Below are 19,113 nucleotides of genomic sequence, written 5' to 3' on the forward strand. Positions count from 1 at the left end.
AAGTGTCAAATTTGAGAGATTAATGCAATTTGCTAAAGCAGAACCTAAGCCTGATGCTACCATTGCGCCAATTTAATTGTCACTTTTTAATATTGAAGAAAAAAATTGTCATTAAATATTTAATTAGAAAGAAAAAATGAAGAAAAAATATGAAATAATAAGATTTATTAATTAATAATAAAAGAAAAAGTTGAAAATAAAATTATGAGATAAATTAACAAAGAAAGAACAAAAAAATAAGTAAGCAAGATAAAAAGAAAAAGAAAAAAGAGCATTATTGTTTTTGATCTCTGACTATCTAAAACATATTAATCTTATTATTTCATATTTTTTCTTCATTTTTTCATTCTAATTAACTATTTAATGATATATTTTTTCTTCAATATTTTAAAAGTTACAATTAAATTGGTGCAATCGGTGCATTAGGCTTAGGTTCTGCTTTAGCAAATTGCATTAATCTCTCAAATTTGACACTTGACCTTGGGTAAAAACAGTTTATTTGTTTTAGATTGTGAAATTTTTAATTATAAAAACTAATTAAAAACAATAAAGTTCTTTTTTCTTTTTCTTTTTATTTTGCTTGCTTTTTTTTTGTCCATCCTTTGTTAATTTAGCTCATTATTATTTTATTTTCAACTTTTGCTTTTATTATTAATTAATAACTCTTATTATTTCACATATTTTCTTCATTTTTTCCTTCCAATAAACTATTTAATAATATATTTTTTCTTCAATATTTATTTAAAAAGTCACAATTAAATTAGTGATGAAGGTGCATCAGGCTTAGGTTCTGCTTTAGCAAATTGCATTATTCTCTCAAATTTGACACTTGAACTTGGGTAAAAAAGTTTATTTGTTTTGAATTGTGATATTTTTAAATATAAAAACTAATTAAAAACAATAAAATTCTTTTTTCTTTTTCTTTTACATATGCTTGCTTTTTTTATGTCCATCCTTTGTTAATTTAGCTCATTATTATTTTATTTTCAACTTTTGGTTTTATTATTAATTAATAACTCTTATTATTTCATATATTTTCTTCATTTTTTCCTTCTAATTAACATATATTTTTTCTTCAATATTTAAAAAGTAACAATTAAATTGGTGATGAAGGTGTATCAGGATTAGGTTCTGCTTTAGGAAATTGCATTAATCTCTCAAATTTGACACTTTACCTTAGGTAAAAATAGTTTATTTGCTTTGAATTGTTATATTTTTAATTATAAAAACTAATTAAAAACAATAAAGCTCTTTTTCTTTTTCTTTTTATTATGCTTGCTTTTTTTTATTCTTTCTTTGTTAATTGAGCTCATCATAATATTTTCAACTTTTGATTTTATTATTAATTAATCTTATTATTTTATATATTTTCTTCATTTTTTCCTTCTAATTAACTATTTAATGATATATTTTTTCTTCAATATTTATTTAAAAAGTCAAAATTAAATTGGTGCATCAGGCTTAGGTTCTGCTTTTACAAATTGCATTAATCTCTCAAGTTTGACACTTTACCTTAGGTAAAAATAGTTTATTTGTTTTGAATTGTGATATTTTTAATTATAAAAACTAATTAAAAACAATAAAGCTCATTTTCTTTTTATTGTGCTTGCTTTTTTTTTATTCTTTCTTTGTTTTTTTAGCTCATCATTTTAATTTCAACTTTTACTTTTATTATTCTATTAATAAATTATATTATTTCATACTTTTTCTTCATTTTTTCATTCTAATTAACTATTTAATAATATATTTTTTCTTCAATATTTATTTAAAAAGTTACAATTAAATTAGTGATGAAGGTGCATCAGGCTTAGGCTCTGCTTTAGCAAATTGCATCAATCTCTCAAATTTGACACTTGACTTTGGGTAAAAAAGTTTATTTATTTTGAATTGTGATATTTTTAAATATAAAAACTAATTAAAAACAGTAATATCTTTTTTCTTTTTATTGTGCTTGCTTTTTTTGTTCTTTCTTTGTTAATTTAGCTAATCATTTTATTTTCAATTTTTGCTTTTATTATTTATTTCTTATTATTTCATTTTTTTTCTTCATTTTTTCCTTCTAATTAACTAATTAATGATATATTTTTCTTCAATATTTAAAAAGTTCTAATTAAATTGGTGATGAAGGTGCATCAGACTTAGGTTCCGCTTTAGCAAATTGCATTAATCTCTCAAATTTGACACTTAACCTTCGGTAAAAACAGTTTATTTGTTTTGGATTGTGATATTTTTAATTATAAAAACTAATTAAAAACAATAAAGCTCTTTTTTCTTTTTCTTTTTATTGTGCTTGCTTTTTTTTTGTACTTTATTTTATAATCTAGCTTTTCAACTTTTGCTTTTATTATTAAATAATTAATCTTATTATTTCATATTTTTTCTTCATTTTTTTAACTTCTAATTAACTATTTAAAGACATATTTTTTCTTCAATATTTAAAAAGTCACAATTAAATTGGTGTAATGGGTGCATCAGGCTTAGGTTCTGCTTTAGTAAATTGCATTAATATCTCAAACTTGACACTTGACCTTCGGTAAAAACAGTTTATTTGTTTTCGATTGTGATATTTTTAATTATAAAAACTAATTAAAAACAATAAAGCTCTTTTTCTTTTTATTGTGCTTGATTTTTTTTTGTTCTTTCTTTGTTAATTTAACTCATCATTTTATTTTCAATTTTTACTTTTATAATTAATTAATTAATCTTATTATTTCATATTTTTTCTTCATTTTTTCATTCTAATTAACTATTTAATAATATATTTTTTCTTCAATATTTAAAAAGTCATAATTAAATTGGTGATGAAGGTGCATCAAGCTTAGGTTTTGCTTTAGCAAATTGCATTAATCTCTCAAAATTGACACTTTCACTTCGGTAAAAACAGTTTATTTGCTTTTGTGATATTTTTAATTATAAAAACTAATTAAAAAAAATATAGCTATTTTTTCTTTTTCTTTTTATTGTGCTTGTTTTTTTTTGTTCTTTCTTTGTTAATTTAGCTCATCATTTTATTTTAACTTTTACTTTTATTATTAATTAATTTTATTATTTCATATTTTGTATTCATTTTTTCCTTCTAATTAACAATTTAATGATATATTTTTTCTTCAATATTTAAAAAGTGACGATTAAATTGGTGATGAAGGTGCATCAGGCTTAGGTTCTGCTTTAGCAAATTGCATTAATCTCTCAAATTTGACACTCTACCTTAGGTAAAAACAGTTTATTTGTTTTGGATTATGATATTTTATACAAAAAAAATGAATATAAAACAAAAAAGTTCTTTGAATTTATTTGATATCTTTTATTTATTTTATTTTTTTATCTTTTTTATTCCACAAATATTATTTTATTTATTAATTTAAAGAATAATTTTTAATTTAAAAGTTTATTCTATTTTAATATTTATTTTTAAATTTACACAAATTTATTTTAAAATTTTTAGCGATTTGAATAAATCATAAAGATTCAAAGTAATAAGCAAGTGTCTTAAATCAAAAAGATTAGTTGTCTTTGATTTCTAATGATGAACAACTGGTGAAAAAAGGATGAATAAATATAAAATGTTTGAATAATATTATATATTTTATTATATAACATTTTGAAAAAGTGTTTTTAACCTAAAATATAAATAGATAAATAGATTTTATTATTGATTTTATATTTATAAATATCATTCATATTTTTGTAAGTAAATAAATTATTTATAAAAAATAAAAAAATTAAATCCTCTTAAGCAAACCCTCTGGTTTCTCCAAAAACGATCAAATAATTTGAAACTTTTATTGTTAAATTACATCTTTATTAATTATATAAATGCCAAACTTTTATATGCCAGTTATATTTTAATCTTAAATATTATCCATCAATCATATTTTATCCTTTTTTTATTTATCTTGATTAATTAGATGCCATAATTTAAAAAAACCTCAGGGAGAAATTAAGTTTTACTTTTTATTTTAACATTTGTTGTTATGTTTATTTTTATTTTTTTTTTCTAAAATTTTTAATTTATCTTATAATCATTTTTTTTCATTTTATATTTTTTAAAATCATAAAATAATTGTTTTTTATATTATCATTTATTCATTCAGACTATACAAATTTGATTTTTTTATTTAATAATATTTAGAATAAATTAATGAATTTAAAAGTTGTTAATGTTGAATTTGGCTTTTTATAAGCTTATTTCATAACAAGAATTTATGTAATTTTTTTTAATGTGGTATTATAAATTTTAAAATGCTTATCTTATTTTATTTAAAAAAATGTTCTCTAAATTTTCTAGAATACTATGGACTTATTATCACTTTATCTGAATTTTTTATTCTGTAAATATATTTTTTTATATAGTCAAGTTATGAATTTTATTGAATAGTTTATTTACTTACTTTTTCATAAATATTTTTTTTAATTTATTTCATTTAAAATTAAAAAAATCCAGATATTAAAATATAATGCCATCCAGCTCATCATATTTTGATACATGGATTAGCAATAAATATATTTTTCTATATAAAAAAATAAAGAATAAAATAATTAATTTGACTTCATTAAAACATAAAAAAATAATGACTAAAAATATAGAAAAATAATCAATTGATTGTATTTTTATTTTAGATATGGACATCTTAGCTTTTATATAAAGTATTTGGTAATACCTATTCTTCCAAATCTTATGAATTTATTAATGGAAAATCAGTATTCTTGTTATTTTCTTGAGTTTGTAGTGTTTTTAGCTGCTCAGTGTTAGCTAAATTATTTATCTCAAACATCTTTGCATGTTAACTTTAAGGTTAATTTTATTCACTATACAATGTAATTTAAAACCTTTATTATACAGCTTTAGTGTCTTCCTAAATTATACTGTCTTCAAATTGTAGAAAAATGTCATCATTTTAGTATCTTTCACTTATTAAGCTTTTTGGTGATGAGCTATGAGAACTATTTTACGGAGATAAATCGTTTCTGTTTGTAGCTTTAGTTTTATTTTAGAAAAGAAAATTTTTTGTTTAAATTAAATTGCAATTTGAATTAAATATATTTTAAAGCTTTAATTCTTTTAATGTTAAATTCATTTTTTTAAAAGTTTAAAATAAAAAAACTAATTTTATTTGATTTTAAATGGTTTTCTATTTACATTCATGATCAAATAATTTGCGATTAGTTGATGAAATTTATTCAATAACATTTTTTCCTCTAAAATCTGCCAGATGAAATTTGATCATTTTCCAATAACTTAAGATTACAAGTTTGCTAATTTATGTTTTAGATTCTTTCATTTTGTAAAAGAATGAAATGATTTTGATTATTTTTTTCTTGTATTTCATTATTTTGATTTTAAAAATTAAATAAATAAAATATAATATAAAGCCGTAGTGTATGAATGACATAATAAAAGTAAATATCCAATGCTAATATTATGCTTGCAATATGTTAAAAAATAAATTAAGCATTAATATAAATTAAGATGCTGTTTCATGATTCTTTTGCTAAAGGCTCTAGAATGGAGTATAGGCATGAATAGAAGATATATAAAGGGTAATGATTATGATAGAAAGACATTGCTGGATTATCTGAGATTGTACTAATAGGGCTGAAGTTAATACTATTGCTATTTTATAGTATATCCTAATGAATTCCCAATAGAAATATTTTTCCTTATATTCGAGAAAATAGTATCCAAATCTAAATTTCATAGTGCAAAAGAAGAGTTTCTGGTTTCTTTTTAGTTTATAAATGAATAACAAAAGAACAAGCAGAGGGAAAAAAACCCAAATCATCAAAGCTGGAAGGATTAAATATGATCTAAAAAGAGTAAATTCAGAGTCATTGCACATAATAACCAAGCTCTGAAGTAAGTAACTTTCTTCTCCAATTTATTTACAAGAAAATGTACTTGTAAAGAATTGGATTGCGTCAGGTTAAAAAAAGAAGAATACTATATTAATCATGACAAATTGATAATACTTCAACACTTTTAAAATTCTAAAAATTTTAAGTAGATAAAATTCTATGAATAAAACAATAAAAAACATGAGAGGAATCCCAAAGTAAAGTAAACTTCTCATTTTTATTTCTTAGTGGATTCTAAGAGTTTCAGATAGATTCTTGTAGATGCATCCACTGCTAATAATTATTTTCCCCACTGGTTATCCAGCAAATCCAGGAGCAAGAGATATAAAAGTTGGCAAAATGTTGAAATCAATTTAGTATAGAATCGATGAGCTATTAAATAAACAAGTATTTAATAAAAATATTTTCTTTACTAAAAGTTAAATTAATTGAATTTTTATATTTCTTTTTCTTGCATTAAAATTATTTAATTTTATTTTTTTAATTAGAATTATCCTAAATGCGATATTTTGTATTTTAATTGCTCTTTGTTTGAGTTATTAATAAAGAAGATTTAATCTGATATTTAGATAATATTCAAATATCATTTAAATAGTTTATAATAACGAAAAAAAATTTTTTAAGAAAAATAATTACAGCTGAAGATAATTAATGAGCTACTTGATGATAAATGTGCTTTAGTCTTAAATACAGCTGTTAGAGAAAGGTAAAATAGACATATATCTAAGATATGTTGTGATAGAGTTATAGACGTAACTATTCATAAACATCACTACTGATATATTGATGTATATTAAGATGAATGCTAGGATCAAAACAATATAAGCAATTTAATATCCCTATTAGCTGCATAGCTGACATACAGTTGGATTAATAGTCATAACATATACTTTATCTCTCCAGATATTCCCATATGTATCACATGTTTAGCAAATAGGTCCAATGTATCCTTCTTTACAGCCTTATATGCTTTTTGGATTCTAAGGATCGCATCTATCTGACAAGCTAATACACTCGACAATTACATCGCTCTAGCTGTTTTTTCTCCAATACCCTAAGCCCAAAATTATTTTATTGCTATGGCATGAAAGAGCTCCGATCGGACATTTTTTGCAAGCAATTTAAATATCATTTTTAGTTGTTTGATATTAAGCTAAACTAAAATTAGATGGATCCTATAACGAATAAGTTCCAGGTTAACACTCCTTGCAATAAAAAATAAAAGCAGATATTTACTAAATAACTTCTCCTTGCTTACAACTTCTAAAAGAGAGTTCCAATTAGATATTAGTTTGATAACTCCAGCTACTGAATGAAATAGTTAAAATAGGAGTTGTTATGACATTATTTGGACTACTAGCTAGAATTAGATTGTCAAAAGTAAAACCACCTGATTTTACCTCGTACTCTTTGTATGAGATATACTACTAGCCTTTTATTTCAAGTTAATTATTTTGAGTTGTTTCATCCTCAATAGAAAATTGATAATTCTGCACTTCGTCCATTATTTGTTGAGGATATTCACCATTTATTAATTTTGTTTAATTAAATTTCAATATTTGATGTTATTAATCAAATAAAATAATATTTAAATACAAATTTGCACCACTTTGTATTTAATTGATTTTGAGTATATTTTAGTTCATTTAAGTGCTATTTTATGTTAATTCACCTATGTATAATTCTTGATAATTAGAATACTGAGTCTCGTTATAATTCTATGTAACTTCAAAATACTTAGGATAAGTTCCAATGTTATTCCCATAAATTGTTCCAATATTATTTAAAAATTGGGCTTATATATTTTGCAAATTTGTAATACTATCTAATGATGAAGATTATTATATTGAAATTTTTATAGCTCCTCCTATTAAAGCTGTATTATTAATAAATAGAGTCCTTTTATCGATATTAAAATTTGCTACTTCTATACAGTAAATTGCTCCACCCAAAGATGAAGCAAAATTATTTTTAAAAGAAGAATACTAAATAACAGCAGATAAAACTGTATCAATGAAAAGAGAAGAACCTGTTACACCTACATTGTTTTCGAAAAAGCTAGTTTCTATAGTTACATTTCCGGAATTTTTAATCTAAATTGTTCCTTGGTTGTTTAGAAATTCTATTCCTTAAAATGCGATATTTGAATTTTGCAAAAATAGTAAATTAATTTGAGTGTCTTGATTTTATAAGCTAGAATATTTATTATTGTTAAACACACTATTTTCCATGTAAAAGTTATCATTTATCAATTATTACATATAATTTTATTGAATAAACTAGTTTATTGAGTATAATGCTGAAACTTGAGTGTTATTTTAAAAATTATATTAACTAATTATTATTTCTTAAATACCTTAAATAATTAAAATATAAATATAACTCTATTATTGAGTGTATTGAGATGTGCTAAAGACTTACAAGTTGCTGATAGAAAGATTATTTATTTGATCAAAAATCATAGCATCAGAGTTGAACTTACTATTTTAAATATTTATATTTTTTATGATCATCTTCTATATATTTTTTGCAATTATTAGTTTGAAAATATTGCTTTCCAAAATCAAATTTGATACAGTTAAAGTATCAATTAAAACATATTCACAATTCTCAAAAATAAACAAAGCTGTATCCTATTAATTATTACTATTTCCTTCTAAATTTCTTCTGTTTGTAGAAGCAGTTGAGACATCACTTAAGTTGACATTTGCGATGTTAAGATTGACAATTTATACAATATTCAAATTATTAAAGCAAATGGAAGTATTATATAAAATTTGTTAATTTTATATTTTTAAAGATTGGAATGTTACATTTTAGGTTTGTTTATTGAATAAAATTTATTATTGCTACTCTAAGAAAAACAAGTTAAAATCCTTTATTTGTAGGTTTTATCCAATATTCATAAACGATTGAGAAGTTAAGTTGTAATTATTACTTCCTTCTTTGCTTGGTTACAATGAGAAAAATACATTTCGCTAATTTAAGAACGATGTTGATAAAAGTGTATTCACAACGTTGAGCGATATTTGATACGAAACAGGGTGATTGTAGTTAAATCTTTATATATTATCAAATATATTATTAGCATAGTAACTACTCTTATATTCTATCTCCTAGTAGCAATTCTAAACATATTCATTACCCTATAAAGGTCCTTTTTATATTAAATAATATTAATTTATATTATTCACCAGTTATTAAAATACAAAAAAATTTTTTTTTTCAATGAAGATTAATTTTAATTTTTATAAAGATATTTTATGTAAAAAAGTGTTTTCAAGGGTAATTTTGACCAATGAGCGAAAGTAAATAAATTTTTTAAATTTTGTATCCTTATCATAAAAACTATAATTAATTAATTTAAATAGGAAGTAAATATTAATATTTATTAATTTACCTGCACTTGTTTAGCTTTTTAAAATTCCATCCAAGTAATCGATGCTAATTCTCTCATCAAATACTCCTGAAGATGTTAAAGCAACAATTTAAATCATATTTAAAGATTTGTTAAGGTTTGTTTTAATAATTTAAGGCATCTATAATTACACAAAATTGATTGATTTAGAAGAAAATAGCTGCTCGTTTATTATGATTGTTTCAATTCCTATGGTATAGATAACGAGAAGAACATTAGGCTATAATTCTAAAATTTAAGTTATTTGATGTACCAAATTTGATTTTCTAAATGAACTTATGAACTATAATGTGCTAGATAAGTAAATATTTAACTAAAAAGAGCAATATAAAATTAGGTATCTTGAAGTAAACAATGACTATTTGTTATATTCATCAGGAAAAGATAAAAACTTTACAAAATTATTCCCATTTTGATTAAAAACACCCATTTTCTTTTCTTCAGATATGCTTATAAAATATCTTCCATTCTAAATCAATAAAATTGTATTTTGAATGCATTTAATATCTTAGATCTGGCTCTTTATTTATTATGCGTTATAATTTAGTATTTATTGCTACTTGATTTATAGACTATCAATCTCCATTTAAATAATACTACCATCTTGCATTGTAAAAGCTACTTCGTTTTAAGCTGAATAAAATGTTGAAATGCCAATATTTTACTAATTATTTTAGTCAATAAATGTGAGAACACTATGAATTTTATTGTCTAAATCATATCTAATTGCTCCACCTGTTTAAAATTTATTAATGAATTACTTTAATTTAAGTTCAATAAGATAAAGAAGAATTTACCTGAATTTAAAGTTAGGAAAACAAATGTGCTTGAATCTTCAATCACAGAAGAAGAAACTATAAAATCATTTTAAGAGAGTTGTATTTTGTATAAAATTTAATTAGAAGTAAAATCATAGTCTAAAATTTAATTTGAGATTGTTTAGATTAAAACAATATTTTCTTAGATTAAAACAATTTGCTTAAATTAAAAATTAGGAATTAGATAAAAGTTATTGGAATTTTCGACTACAGATAAGCTCTAAATTTAGCCTAAAAATACTTGTATGCTGTTAGGATAAACTACAAAAGTAATTGTTACACTCTTTTGAATGAATCTTCTCATGTCTAAAACTTGATTGTTTAGATTCTATTAGAATGTCAGAACATAGTCTTAGTAAAAGAAAATATTGTTATTATTGTCACAAACCAACAAAGAAATTGAGTTATTTATATTGTCAATTGGGTTAATTAAATAAAATTGTTTAGTTTTTTAATTTAGCTGTTGATAGCTTTTAGTCAAGATGTTATAGCTAAATGTCCAAATGATATTTTAGTTAAAGATAAACTCTTGATTATAATTAAAATCTGTAATGTATCCAATAGGTACAGAGATACTTTGTTGTTATAGTTGTGGTATACCTATCATATTTGTAGTTACTATTTAAGGTCCATATAACGCTATTTAGCTGTTACCATAATTGTCAACATAATGTATAGCACCTGTTTCTGCATCAAACGATACACTAATAGGAATACCTACCCCATTATTGTTATACTAATTTAAAACGCTGCCTAGGGACTATTGAGTTTTAAGATCATAAAATTTGACTTAACCGTACCTTATTTCATTTGTCAGATAAGCAATTAGTTATATATCTTCAAAGTAAAAACCTTTAGTTAAAATAGCTCCTGAAGGTACAAATGTATTATTTATTATAAAATTATCCCTCTAAATAACATAGCCAGCTTTTTTTTATATTAAAAAGTGTTTATTTTTTTATATTATTAAAAATAATTTTATTTTAAATTTTATAATCCACTATAAAACATCTTATTACAACTATATAAAAGAGTTTTTAAAAATTTTTTTAGAACAGAAAATTTCTTATAAATAACAATAAATTTTTTGATGAATGTTTTTTCGTTAGTTAAATTTAATGAATTTTATGGTAAAAGAAATATAATTAATTAGTAATATTTACCTAAATTTGTGTATGCTAATATGTAATTTCCACATAAGTCGAACTAAAAAATAGAAGATCCAATTGATTTTATACTATTAACATAGGCTCCTTAGAAATTGTATATCTCAATATTCGAAGAATAAACATAAATGTTAGAATAATTAGTATCCACTGATAAACTAAAATTATTTAATGATGGTGAAATAACATTGACTATTGTAAAGGGACTAACTTTATTGTAGATAGCTATTTGGTTTTAGTTAAACTGGCAAATTACAATATTTTCTTAAAAGCTACACTACTAAAAATTAGAATGAGATTAAGGAGATTGCACAACAATTTATTGTAGATTTAGATCTGTTTGTATAATTATGTTTCCATACAAATATATTTTAGATGTTGACTCATCTATGTAATAGTTTTGAATAGATTTTAATTAAGAGTTTGGATTTAATAGTTGCATTTAGTATATTTGATTATTTATTTCATCTCTCACTATTATTTATTAACTATTATAAGCAATTGATATACCTAAGTTATCAGATATTCCAATTTATTAAATTATCTCATTCTTTACTGGGATTTAAGATTGCTTATTAAATGAAATAATATCAATAAATTAATATGTAAATGCATTTAATCTGTAAATGTCTGTTTAAGCAATCACATAAAAAATACCAAGTCTAAAGCTGTTTTTAATTTGTTGAATAGCATCAACACTACTTTATGTATATTAAGTTAAGTTGAATATGCCTTAAATTGGATTATTTTTGCTTGAACAAGCTGTTCCTACAAAACCTGTTTGAGATCCTAAAAAACTGATCGTTGACTGTTAGTTTAAAAGTTCTTAGTTAAGCATTTAATTTTAAGTATAAATTAGTCTCTCTTACGTATATGTTCCGCTTGTTACATTCCATATTAATTCCATTGAAGTAGAAATTTAATTTATTAGCTAAATAGTTGAAATTCTAAATAGCTAAAAATTATTTTAAATAGTTTTTCTGACGAAAGATACTTTTTAAACATTTGCAAAATTATCAATTGTTTAAATTTAAGCATTGCTAGATAAATCCAAGTATTGTATAGTAAATGGATAAGTTGAGTTAATTTTCTAGTTTAAAAGTAAGAAAAACGTAGTTTAATCATACATATAAACTCCTACAATATTACCTATTAAATTTAAGTTGTTGAAAGCTAAGTTTAGTTGTTCGTTGAGGATAATTAGGCTCTTTAACGAATCTTAAATCATCAAATATATTCCTATTTATATTAAGACTATTAATTAAACAAGTGAAACAATAAAAAAAAATACCTTATGTAGATAGATTAAAAAAAGAGGAGAAAACTATTTGATTTAATTATTAGTATGGCTATATATTTTGTTTTATGATTATTTTTTTTGAAGAACTAATAAATTCGTAGATAATTATTGAATTATTTTTGAATATTAGATATATTTAATCTTGGTTACTCACATATGTTTATTTAATGCTATCTATTCCTGAAATAGAAGCTAGTATTTCAGTTTGATCTTAAAGGATAGATATCTATTAATCATAGATGCAGTATATAAAATTTGATGAATAAATTATTGATGTATAATTTTAAGTTTTTATGTCAATTTCTCTCTTAAGTAATGGATTAAAAATATTAAAAATAGCAATAGTATTCTAGAATAAAACAGCTCCAATTTATAAATTTGTTAATACACTTATGCATGGTTGTGGAGTATATTCTAGTTTATATAAAAAAGAAGGTCTTAAAGGGTTGCTTGCTTGCCATGCAATTACTCTTCCGTCAATAGAACAGCTCAGAATCATGTTTGATTGGTCATTGTATGCGATACTCGATATTGTATTCTTATTATAGTTTATCTTTTCTTAGAAATTAATGGCGAGTCCAATGACCTAGCTTTCAGTTATGTCAATCACTTGTATATCTTAAGAAACAATACAAAGAAGAGGCCTATTTTATAATGTTTTCTAAGGAGTTGAGATCCCTAATAATTAGAGAGGATTATTAATTTAAACGGGGAATGATTTAATATAGTTAAAACTGATAGAATCTGATTATATATTGAATGCAACTAAATATATGTCAATCACATTGTTTTTTAAAACAAAAGTTAATGAAGAGGTTTGATTCGTTTAAATTAAATAGAAATCAATACAAATATCATTTAATTGAATGCTATGAACCACTTTTTGATTTTCGCTTTCGTAAATTTCAAAAAGATTATTTTGATATAAACCCATAATTAGATTTAAATTTTTTGTAGAAGTTGTTTAAATTTATAGCAAATTGAGTTGCTATACAGCTAAAAAAGGCTAAACTACTATACAAGTAGAATTAGACTGTTAAATGACATTAATTCCGTTATTGTCGTTGAATATCAAGTAGAATGAGTTGTTTTGACTAGCTTTTACCATTTTTTTGGGAGACTTTCCTGCATTTGAGCAAGATAAATAGCTTTGATTTATATAATTTTAAATTATCTGATAATTGATATCTTCTATAATACTGACTATTAATATTTGATTTAGCTCATTTATCAATAAAATGTAGTTATCAAGGATAAAAGCTGATTGAATGTAAGAGATTAAAAGCTGTTATCTGCTCTAGTAAGTAAGATCAGTTAAAACAATTTGGCTTTTCTGCACAAAAAAAACTGCCATCATAGTCCTGTTAACATTGTTTTCAACTTGGATCATTTTACTTCTCATATCAATTTATCCTAATTAAATATTAGTGATAAAAGATTGCTCATTTAAATCTAAATCCCAAGCGAAAACAGTATTGTTAGAACTAAATAAGTAGACCTGATTATTTACAGCTTGAACTAAGATAATATTTGAATCAAATAAGTAACTTCTAATGAATGAGGCATTTGTTGAGTTTATCAAGTTAGCAAAAGTGGTATAAATGACTAGCAATTAACCGTTCGTAGCTTAAATAACATTCTAAATGTTCTCTCCTCTTGATAGATTAGTTTGCTAAAGGAATTGACTAGAGCAATAGTAAGAGTTTTGGCATTTGTTTATAGTACCCTCTAGTCCAATTTATAAGTTATCGCATAAAGCCACACATTACTATTAGTTTTGTGTATTTATTTAAGCATATTAATACTCTTCACACATTGTTTGTATACATTAAGAATTATTGTTCAACTGAAATCCATTATTACATTCAATGCATTATTCTTAGTTACTAGAACTTATCGAACAATTTAGACATCCTATTTAGCAGCTAAAAGTAGCATTAAATAAAAATATAAATGCTAAAAAGAATTGTAAAGAAATCATTGTAAGATAAAACCTGATAATTGAACTAAAAATAAACTTTCCTATTTTCTATTTAAAAATAAAGTAGAGATTGTTTATTAGTTGAATACTTTTTGAATGTTTTTTTATTAATTATTTATTTTTGATATTATCAAATTGAATTTAAAAATAAAATATATTTAATAAATTTCATGAATAAATTTTTAATTCCTAAATGCAACATGCAACAAATTTTATATATGTAATAGATATAATTATCTAATAAAGTATTTATTAAAATAAATAACCAATTTAAAATAATCTCTTTTTAACCAAGTCTACTTTTCTATTTTAATAATGTCCTAAATCAGTTTATTTTTTTATTTTTTACAGTTGGAGTTGGGTTTAGAACAAATAAATTGTGAAAGAAAATTCTATTCTAAATTTAAAACATAATAAATAATAAAATAAAAACTAGTGTTTTTTAAATTATTTTGAAAACTTTGAAATGAAAGGAAGAGTTAGTTTAATTAAGTCTTTTGTAAAAATCCTTAATTTAATAAGTTTTATTCAATTTTTTACAGTTTATAATATTCTTAAAAAATGTATTAGTTGTTAGTCAAGAATTTTAATAATATGAATATTTTATATCAAAAAAAAATTAGCATTTAATAGATAAATATTCTTAGAAAAACTTGATATTCTTTATTATAATTATACACATTAAGTTTTTTAAAAACAAAAAAAAATTTAGCAGAGAGAGGTTTCGATCCTCCGACCTTTGAGTTATGAGCCCAACGCGATTCCACTTCGCCACCCTGCTAATTATAAAATAAATAAGAATAATTAATTGTTTAGTAAGTTAAATAGTTAATTATATAAATCTTATTTGATTAATTCATAATGCATTTCTAAATAAACTTTAATATAAATATTTTTTTTAAAAGTAATATAAATTTATATTTTGAATAACAGTTTTGATGCCATTCAAAAATTATGTCTTTTAGATGTCACTTATTATGAAATAGAAGATTTACTTATTTATTAAAAAATCTGATTTTGATATTTTATAATTGAATTATAATTAATAATTTAATTTATTATAATTTAAAAAATAAATAATTATTTTACATCAAAAATTTTTAATTTAGCTAAATTTTCTGAAGAGGGGTAGCAAAAAGAAAAATCATAAAGATTGATATAAATTAAAAAACTTTATTAAAATTTATTTAAGTTGGTATTAAATGTACTTACTTGGTGGATGCAATCTATATATATATATACCTAAATAAAATGTGCTTGCAAAAAAAAACTAAAATTATTAGAGAATAATTAGAGATATTATAAATATTCCTATTATTAATTATAGAGCTAAAACAGAAAAATCTATTTATAAATATTATTTTTAGAAAATTTAAGAACATTAATTAATTAATTACTAGTATCTTTTCAAATATGACTAACTACGCATCTCTAATTCCTACTATATTTATTTTTAAGTATATGTTTTAAATACAAATATTAAGATTAAATAATGAATGTTAAATTAATTTTTATGTGATATCTATCTCTTCATAAAACCAAATTTATAAATTGATATTTAATGATTAATTATTATATTTTATTTTTTGTTTTTATATATTTATAATTAATTAATTAAATTCCATAAATTTCTATTCAATATTTTTGAAAAAAATAAATGATATAATAGATTAAAAGATATAACAAATTAGAAGAAGTAATTATAAATTTTTTATTAATATCCTTTAAATTTATATAAATTAATAAAAAAAGTTTTTAAGCTCTTCTCATTAATCTGATTAGGTTCTTGAAATTTCTCTTAGGTATATTTAAGTTATAAATATTATTTTTATTATTACTAATACTTTTTATGTATTTAACTTTCAATTAATTTAAATAAATAATTTTTGTTATTGAAATTAATTATCATAATTATTCATTATTTTTATTAAAACAAAAATTTTTTAGCTATTTTAACTTAATTTTCAATTATCTACTATTCATTTTTTAATATTTGATATTTTTTCTAAATTTTTTGTTATTAAAACTTACACTTAATAAAATCAGTTTATTAGTTTTGGGTTGTAATATATTTAATTATAAAATTAAATTTAAAACATTAAGGCTCTTTTAATTTATTTGATTTTTCCCCCCTTTGTTAGTTAATTAAGTTAATTATGAACTAATCTTATTATTTCATATTTTTTCTTCATTTTTTCCTTCTAATTAAATTGAGTGAAATGCCTATTTTATTTACAAAAGGCAAAATGTAATATATCTTAATAACATAATAAATAAAGCTAAATTAGCTTTAAACATCTTTATTTTTTAATTTTTAGAAAGCTTTAAATTCACATAATGTAAAATTTGAAATAATATATACATACCGTATATTCTTATAACATATCATTTTTTTTTTTAAAAATAAATTTTTAAAAATTTTACGAAAAAAATTTAAAAACCTGTATTTTAAACTCTCTTTTTGTAAATTTGTATGGCAACTAACTCTATTTAATTACATATTTTTTCTTCAATATTTAAAAAGTTGCAATTAAATTGATGATAAAGGTGCATCAGACTTAGGTTCTGTTTTAGCAAATTGCATTAATCTCTCAAATTTAACACTTTTACTTTAGTAAAACAGTTTATTTGTTTTGGATTTTGATATTTTTAATTATTAAAACTAACTAAAAACAATAAAGCTCTTTTTTCTTTTTCTTTTTATTGAGCTTGATTTTTTTTTTGTTCTTTCTTTGTCAATTTTTAACTCATCATTTTAGTTTCAAATTTTGCTTTTATTATTAATTAATTAATCTTATAGTTTCATATTTTCTCTACATTTTTTCCTTCTAATTAATTATTTAATGATATTTTTTTTCTTCAAAATTTAAAAAGTTGCAATTAAATTGGTGCAACGGGTGCATCAGGCTTAGGTTCTGGTTTAGCAAATTGCATTAATCTCTCAAATTTAACACTTAATATTAGGTAAAACAGTTTATTTGTTTTGAATTGTGATATTTTTAATTATAAAAACTAATTAAAAACAATAAAGCTATTTTTTCATTTTCTTTTTATTGTGCTTGCTTTTTATTGTTCTTTCTTTGTTAATTTAACTCATCATTTTATTTTCAACTTTTGCTTTTATTATTAATTAATTAATCTTATTTTTCCATATTTTTTCTTCATTTTTTCCTTCTAATTAATTATTTAATGATATATTTTTTCTTCAATATTTAAAAAGTTGCAATTAAATTTGTGCAACGGGTGCATCAGACTTAGGTTCTGGTTTAGCAAATTGCATTAATCTCTCAAATTTAACACTTAATATTAGGTAAAACAGTTTATTTGTTTTGAATTGTGATATTTTTAATTATAAAAACTAATTAAAAACAATAAAGCTATTTTTTCATTTTCTTTTTATTGTGCTTGCTTTTTATTGTTCTTTCTTTGTTAATTTAACTCATCATTTTATTTTCAACTTTTGCTTTTATTATTAATTAATTAATCTTATTTTTCCATATTTTTTCTTCATTTTTTCCTTCTAATTAACTATTTAAGGATATATTTTTTCTTCAATATTAAAAAAGTGCCAATTAAATTGGTGATAAAGGTGCATCAGGCTTAGGTTCTGGTTTAGCAAATTGCATTAATCTCTCAAATTTGACACTTCTGCTTTTGTAAAAACAGATTATTTGTTTTGAATTGTGATATTTTTAATTATTAAAATTAATTTAAAACAATAAAGCTATTTTTTCTTTTCTTTTTATTTTGATTACTTTTTTTTGTTCTTTTTTTGTTAATTTAGCTCATCATTTTATTTTCAACTTTTGCTTTTATTATTAATTAATTAATCTTATTTTTCCATATTTTTTCTTCATTTTTTCCTTCTAATTTACTATTTAATGATATAATTTTTCTTCAATATTTAAAAAGTTGCAATTAAATTGAAGCAACGGGTGCATCAGGCATAGGTTTTGGTTTAGCAAATTGCATTAATCTCTCAAATTTGATACTTGATCTTTGGTAAAACAGTTTATTTGTTTTGAATTGTGATGTTTTAAATTATAAAAACTAATTAAAAACAAAAAAGCTCTTTTTTCATTTTCTTTTTATTGTGCTTGCTTTTTATTGTTCTTTCTTTGTTAATTTAGCTTCTCATTTTATTTTAAACTTTTGCTTTTATTATTAATTAATTAATCTGATTATTTCATATTTTTTCTTCATTTTTTCCTTCTAATTAACTATTTAATGATATATTTTTTCTTGAATATTTAAAAAGTTACAATAAAATTGGTGCAAGAGGTGCATCAGGCTTAGGTTCTGGTTTAGCAAATTGCACTAATCTCTCATATTTGGCACTTAACCTTAAGTAAAAACAGTTTATTTGTTTTGGATTGTGATATTTTAAACTATAAAAATGAATATAAAACAAAAAAGCTCTTTGAATTTATTTGATTTATTTTTTATCTTTTTTATTCCACTAATGTAATTTTATTTATTAATTTAAGAAATAATTTTTAATTTAAAAGTTTATTCTATTTTGATATTTATTTAAAATTTACAAAAATTTATTATAAAATTTTTAGCTAAATGAA

General features: G+C 21.6%; 3 protein-coding genes across 3 annotated transcripts in view; 2 read left to right on the forward strand and 1 right to left on the reverse strand. All coding sequences in view use genetic code 6, as the record gives it.

Moving 5' to 3' along the window:
• TTHERM_000796699 (kinase domain protein) overlaps positions 1-3,243 on the forward strand; it is a gene marked incomplete at both ends in the record, with an annotated part of 11,295 nt that extends 8,052 nt beyond the window's left edge. The window contains 9 exons of the mRNA XM_012798656.1: positions 395-484; positions 750-839; positions 1,091-1,180; positions 1,437-1,517; positions 1,774-1,863; positions 2,105-2,194; positions 2,444-2,533; positions 2,785-2,874; positions 3,123-3,243. Coding sequence (XP_012654110.1) covers positions 395-484; positions 750-839; positions 1,091-1,180; positions 1,437-1,517; positions 1,774-1,863; positions 2,105-2,194; positions 2,444-2,533; positions 2,785-2,874; positions 3,123-3,243 — 832 coding nt within the window. The remainder of the gene's footprint in view (positions 1-394; positions 485-749; positions 840-1,090; positions 1,181-1,436; positions 1,518-1,773; positions 1,864-2,104; positions 2,195-2,443; positions 2,534-2,784; positions 2,875-3,122) is intronic.
• Positions 3,244-4,595: 1,352 nt separating this feature from the next.
• Positions 4,596-14,374, reverse strand: TTHERM_00796700 (transmembrane protein, putative; the record flags this gene model as incomplete). The annotated part of the gene is made up of 7 exons (XM_001020356.2): positions 4,596-4,978; positions 5,141-6,228; positions 6,493-9,013; positions 9,257-10,009; positions 10,072-11,019; positions 11,256-12,497; positions 12,550-14,374. 7 exons carry the CDS (start codon positions 14,372-14,374, stop codon positions 4,596-4,598), a joined length of 8,760 nt encoding a protein of 2,919 aa, XP_001020356.2.
• Positions 14,375-16,758: 2,384 nt separating this feature from the next.
• TTHERM_000796710 (hypothetical protein) lies at positions 16,759-18,918 on the forward strand (the record flags this gene model as incomplete). Its single annotated transcript, XM_012798657.1, has 8 exons — positions 16,759-16,787; positions 16,858-16,878; positions 17,064-17,153; positions 17,414-17,503; positions 17,760-17,849; positions 18,106-18,195; positions 18,452-18,541; positions 18,798-18,918. 8 exons carry the CDS (start codon positions 16,759-16,761, stop codon positions 18,916-18,918), a joined length of 621 nt encoding a protein of 206 aa, XP_012654111.1.
• Positions 18,919-19,113: the final 195 nt, after the last annotated feature.

The sequence above is a fragment of the Tetrahymena thermophila genome (assembly GCF_000189635.1).
Source record: "Tetrahymena thermophila SB210 genomic scaffold scf_8254571, whole genome shotgun sequence".
NCBI lineage: Eukaryota > Ciliophora > Oligohymenophorea > Hymenostomatida > Tetrahymenidae > Tetrahymena > Tetrahymena thermophila.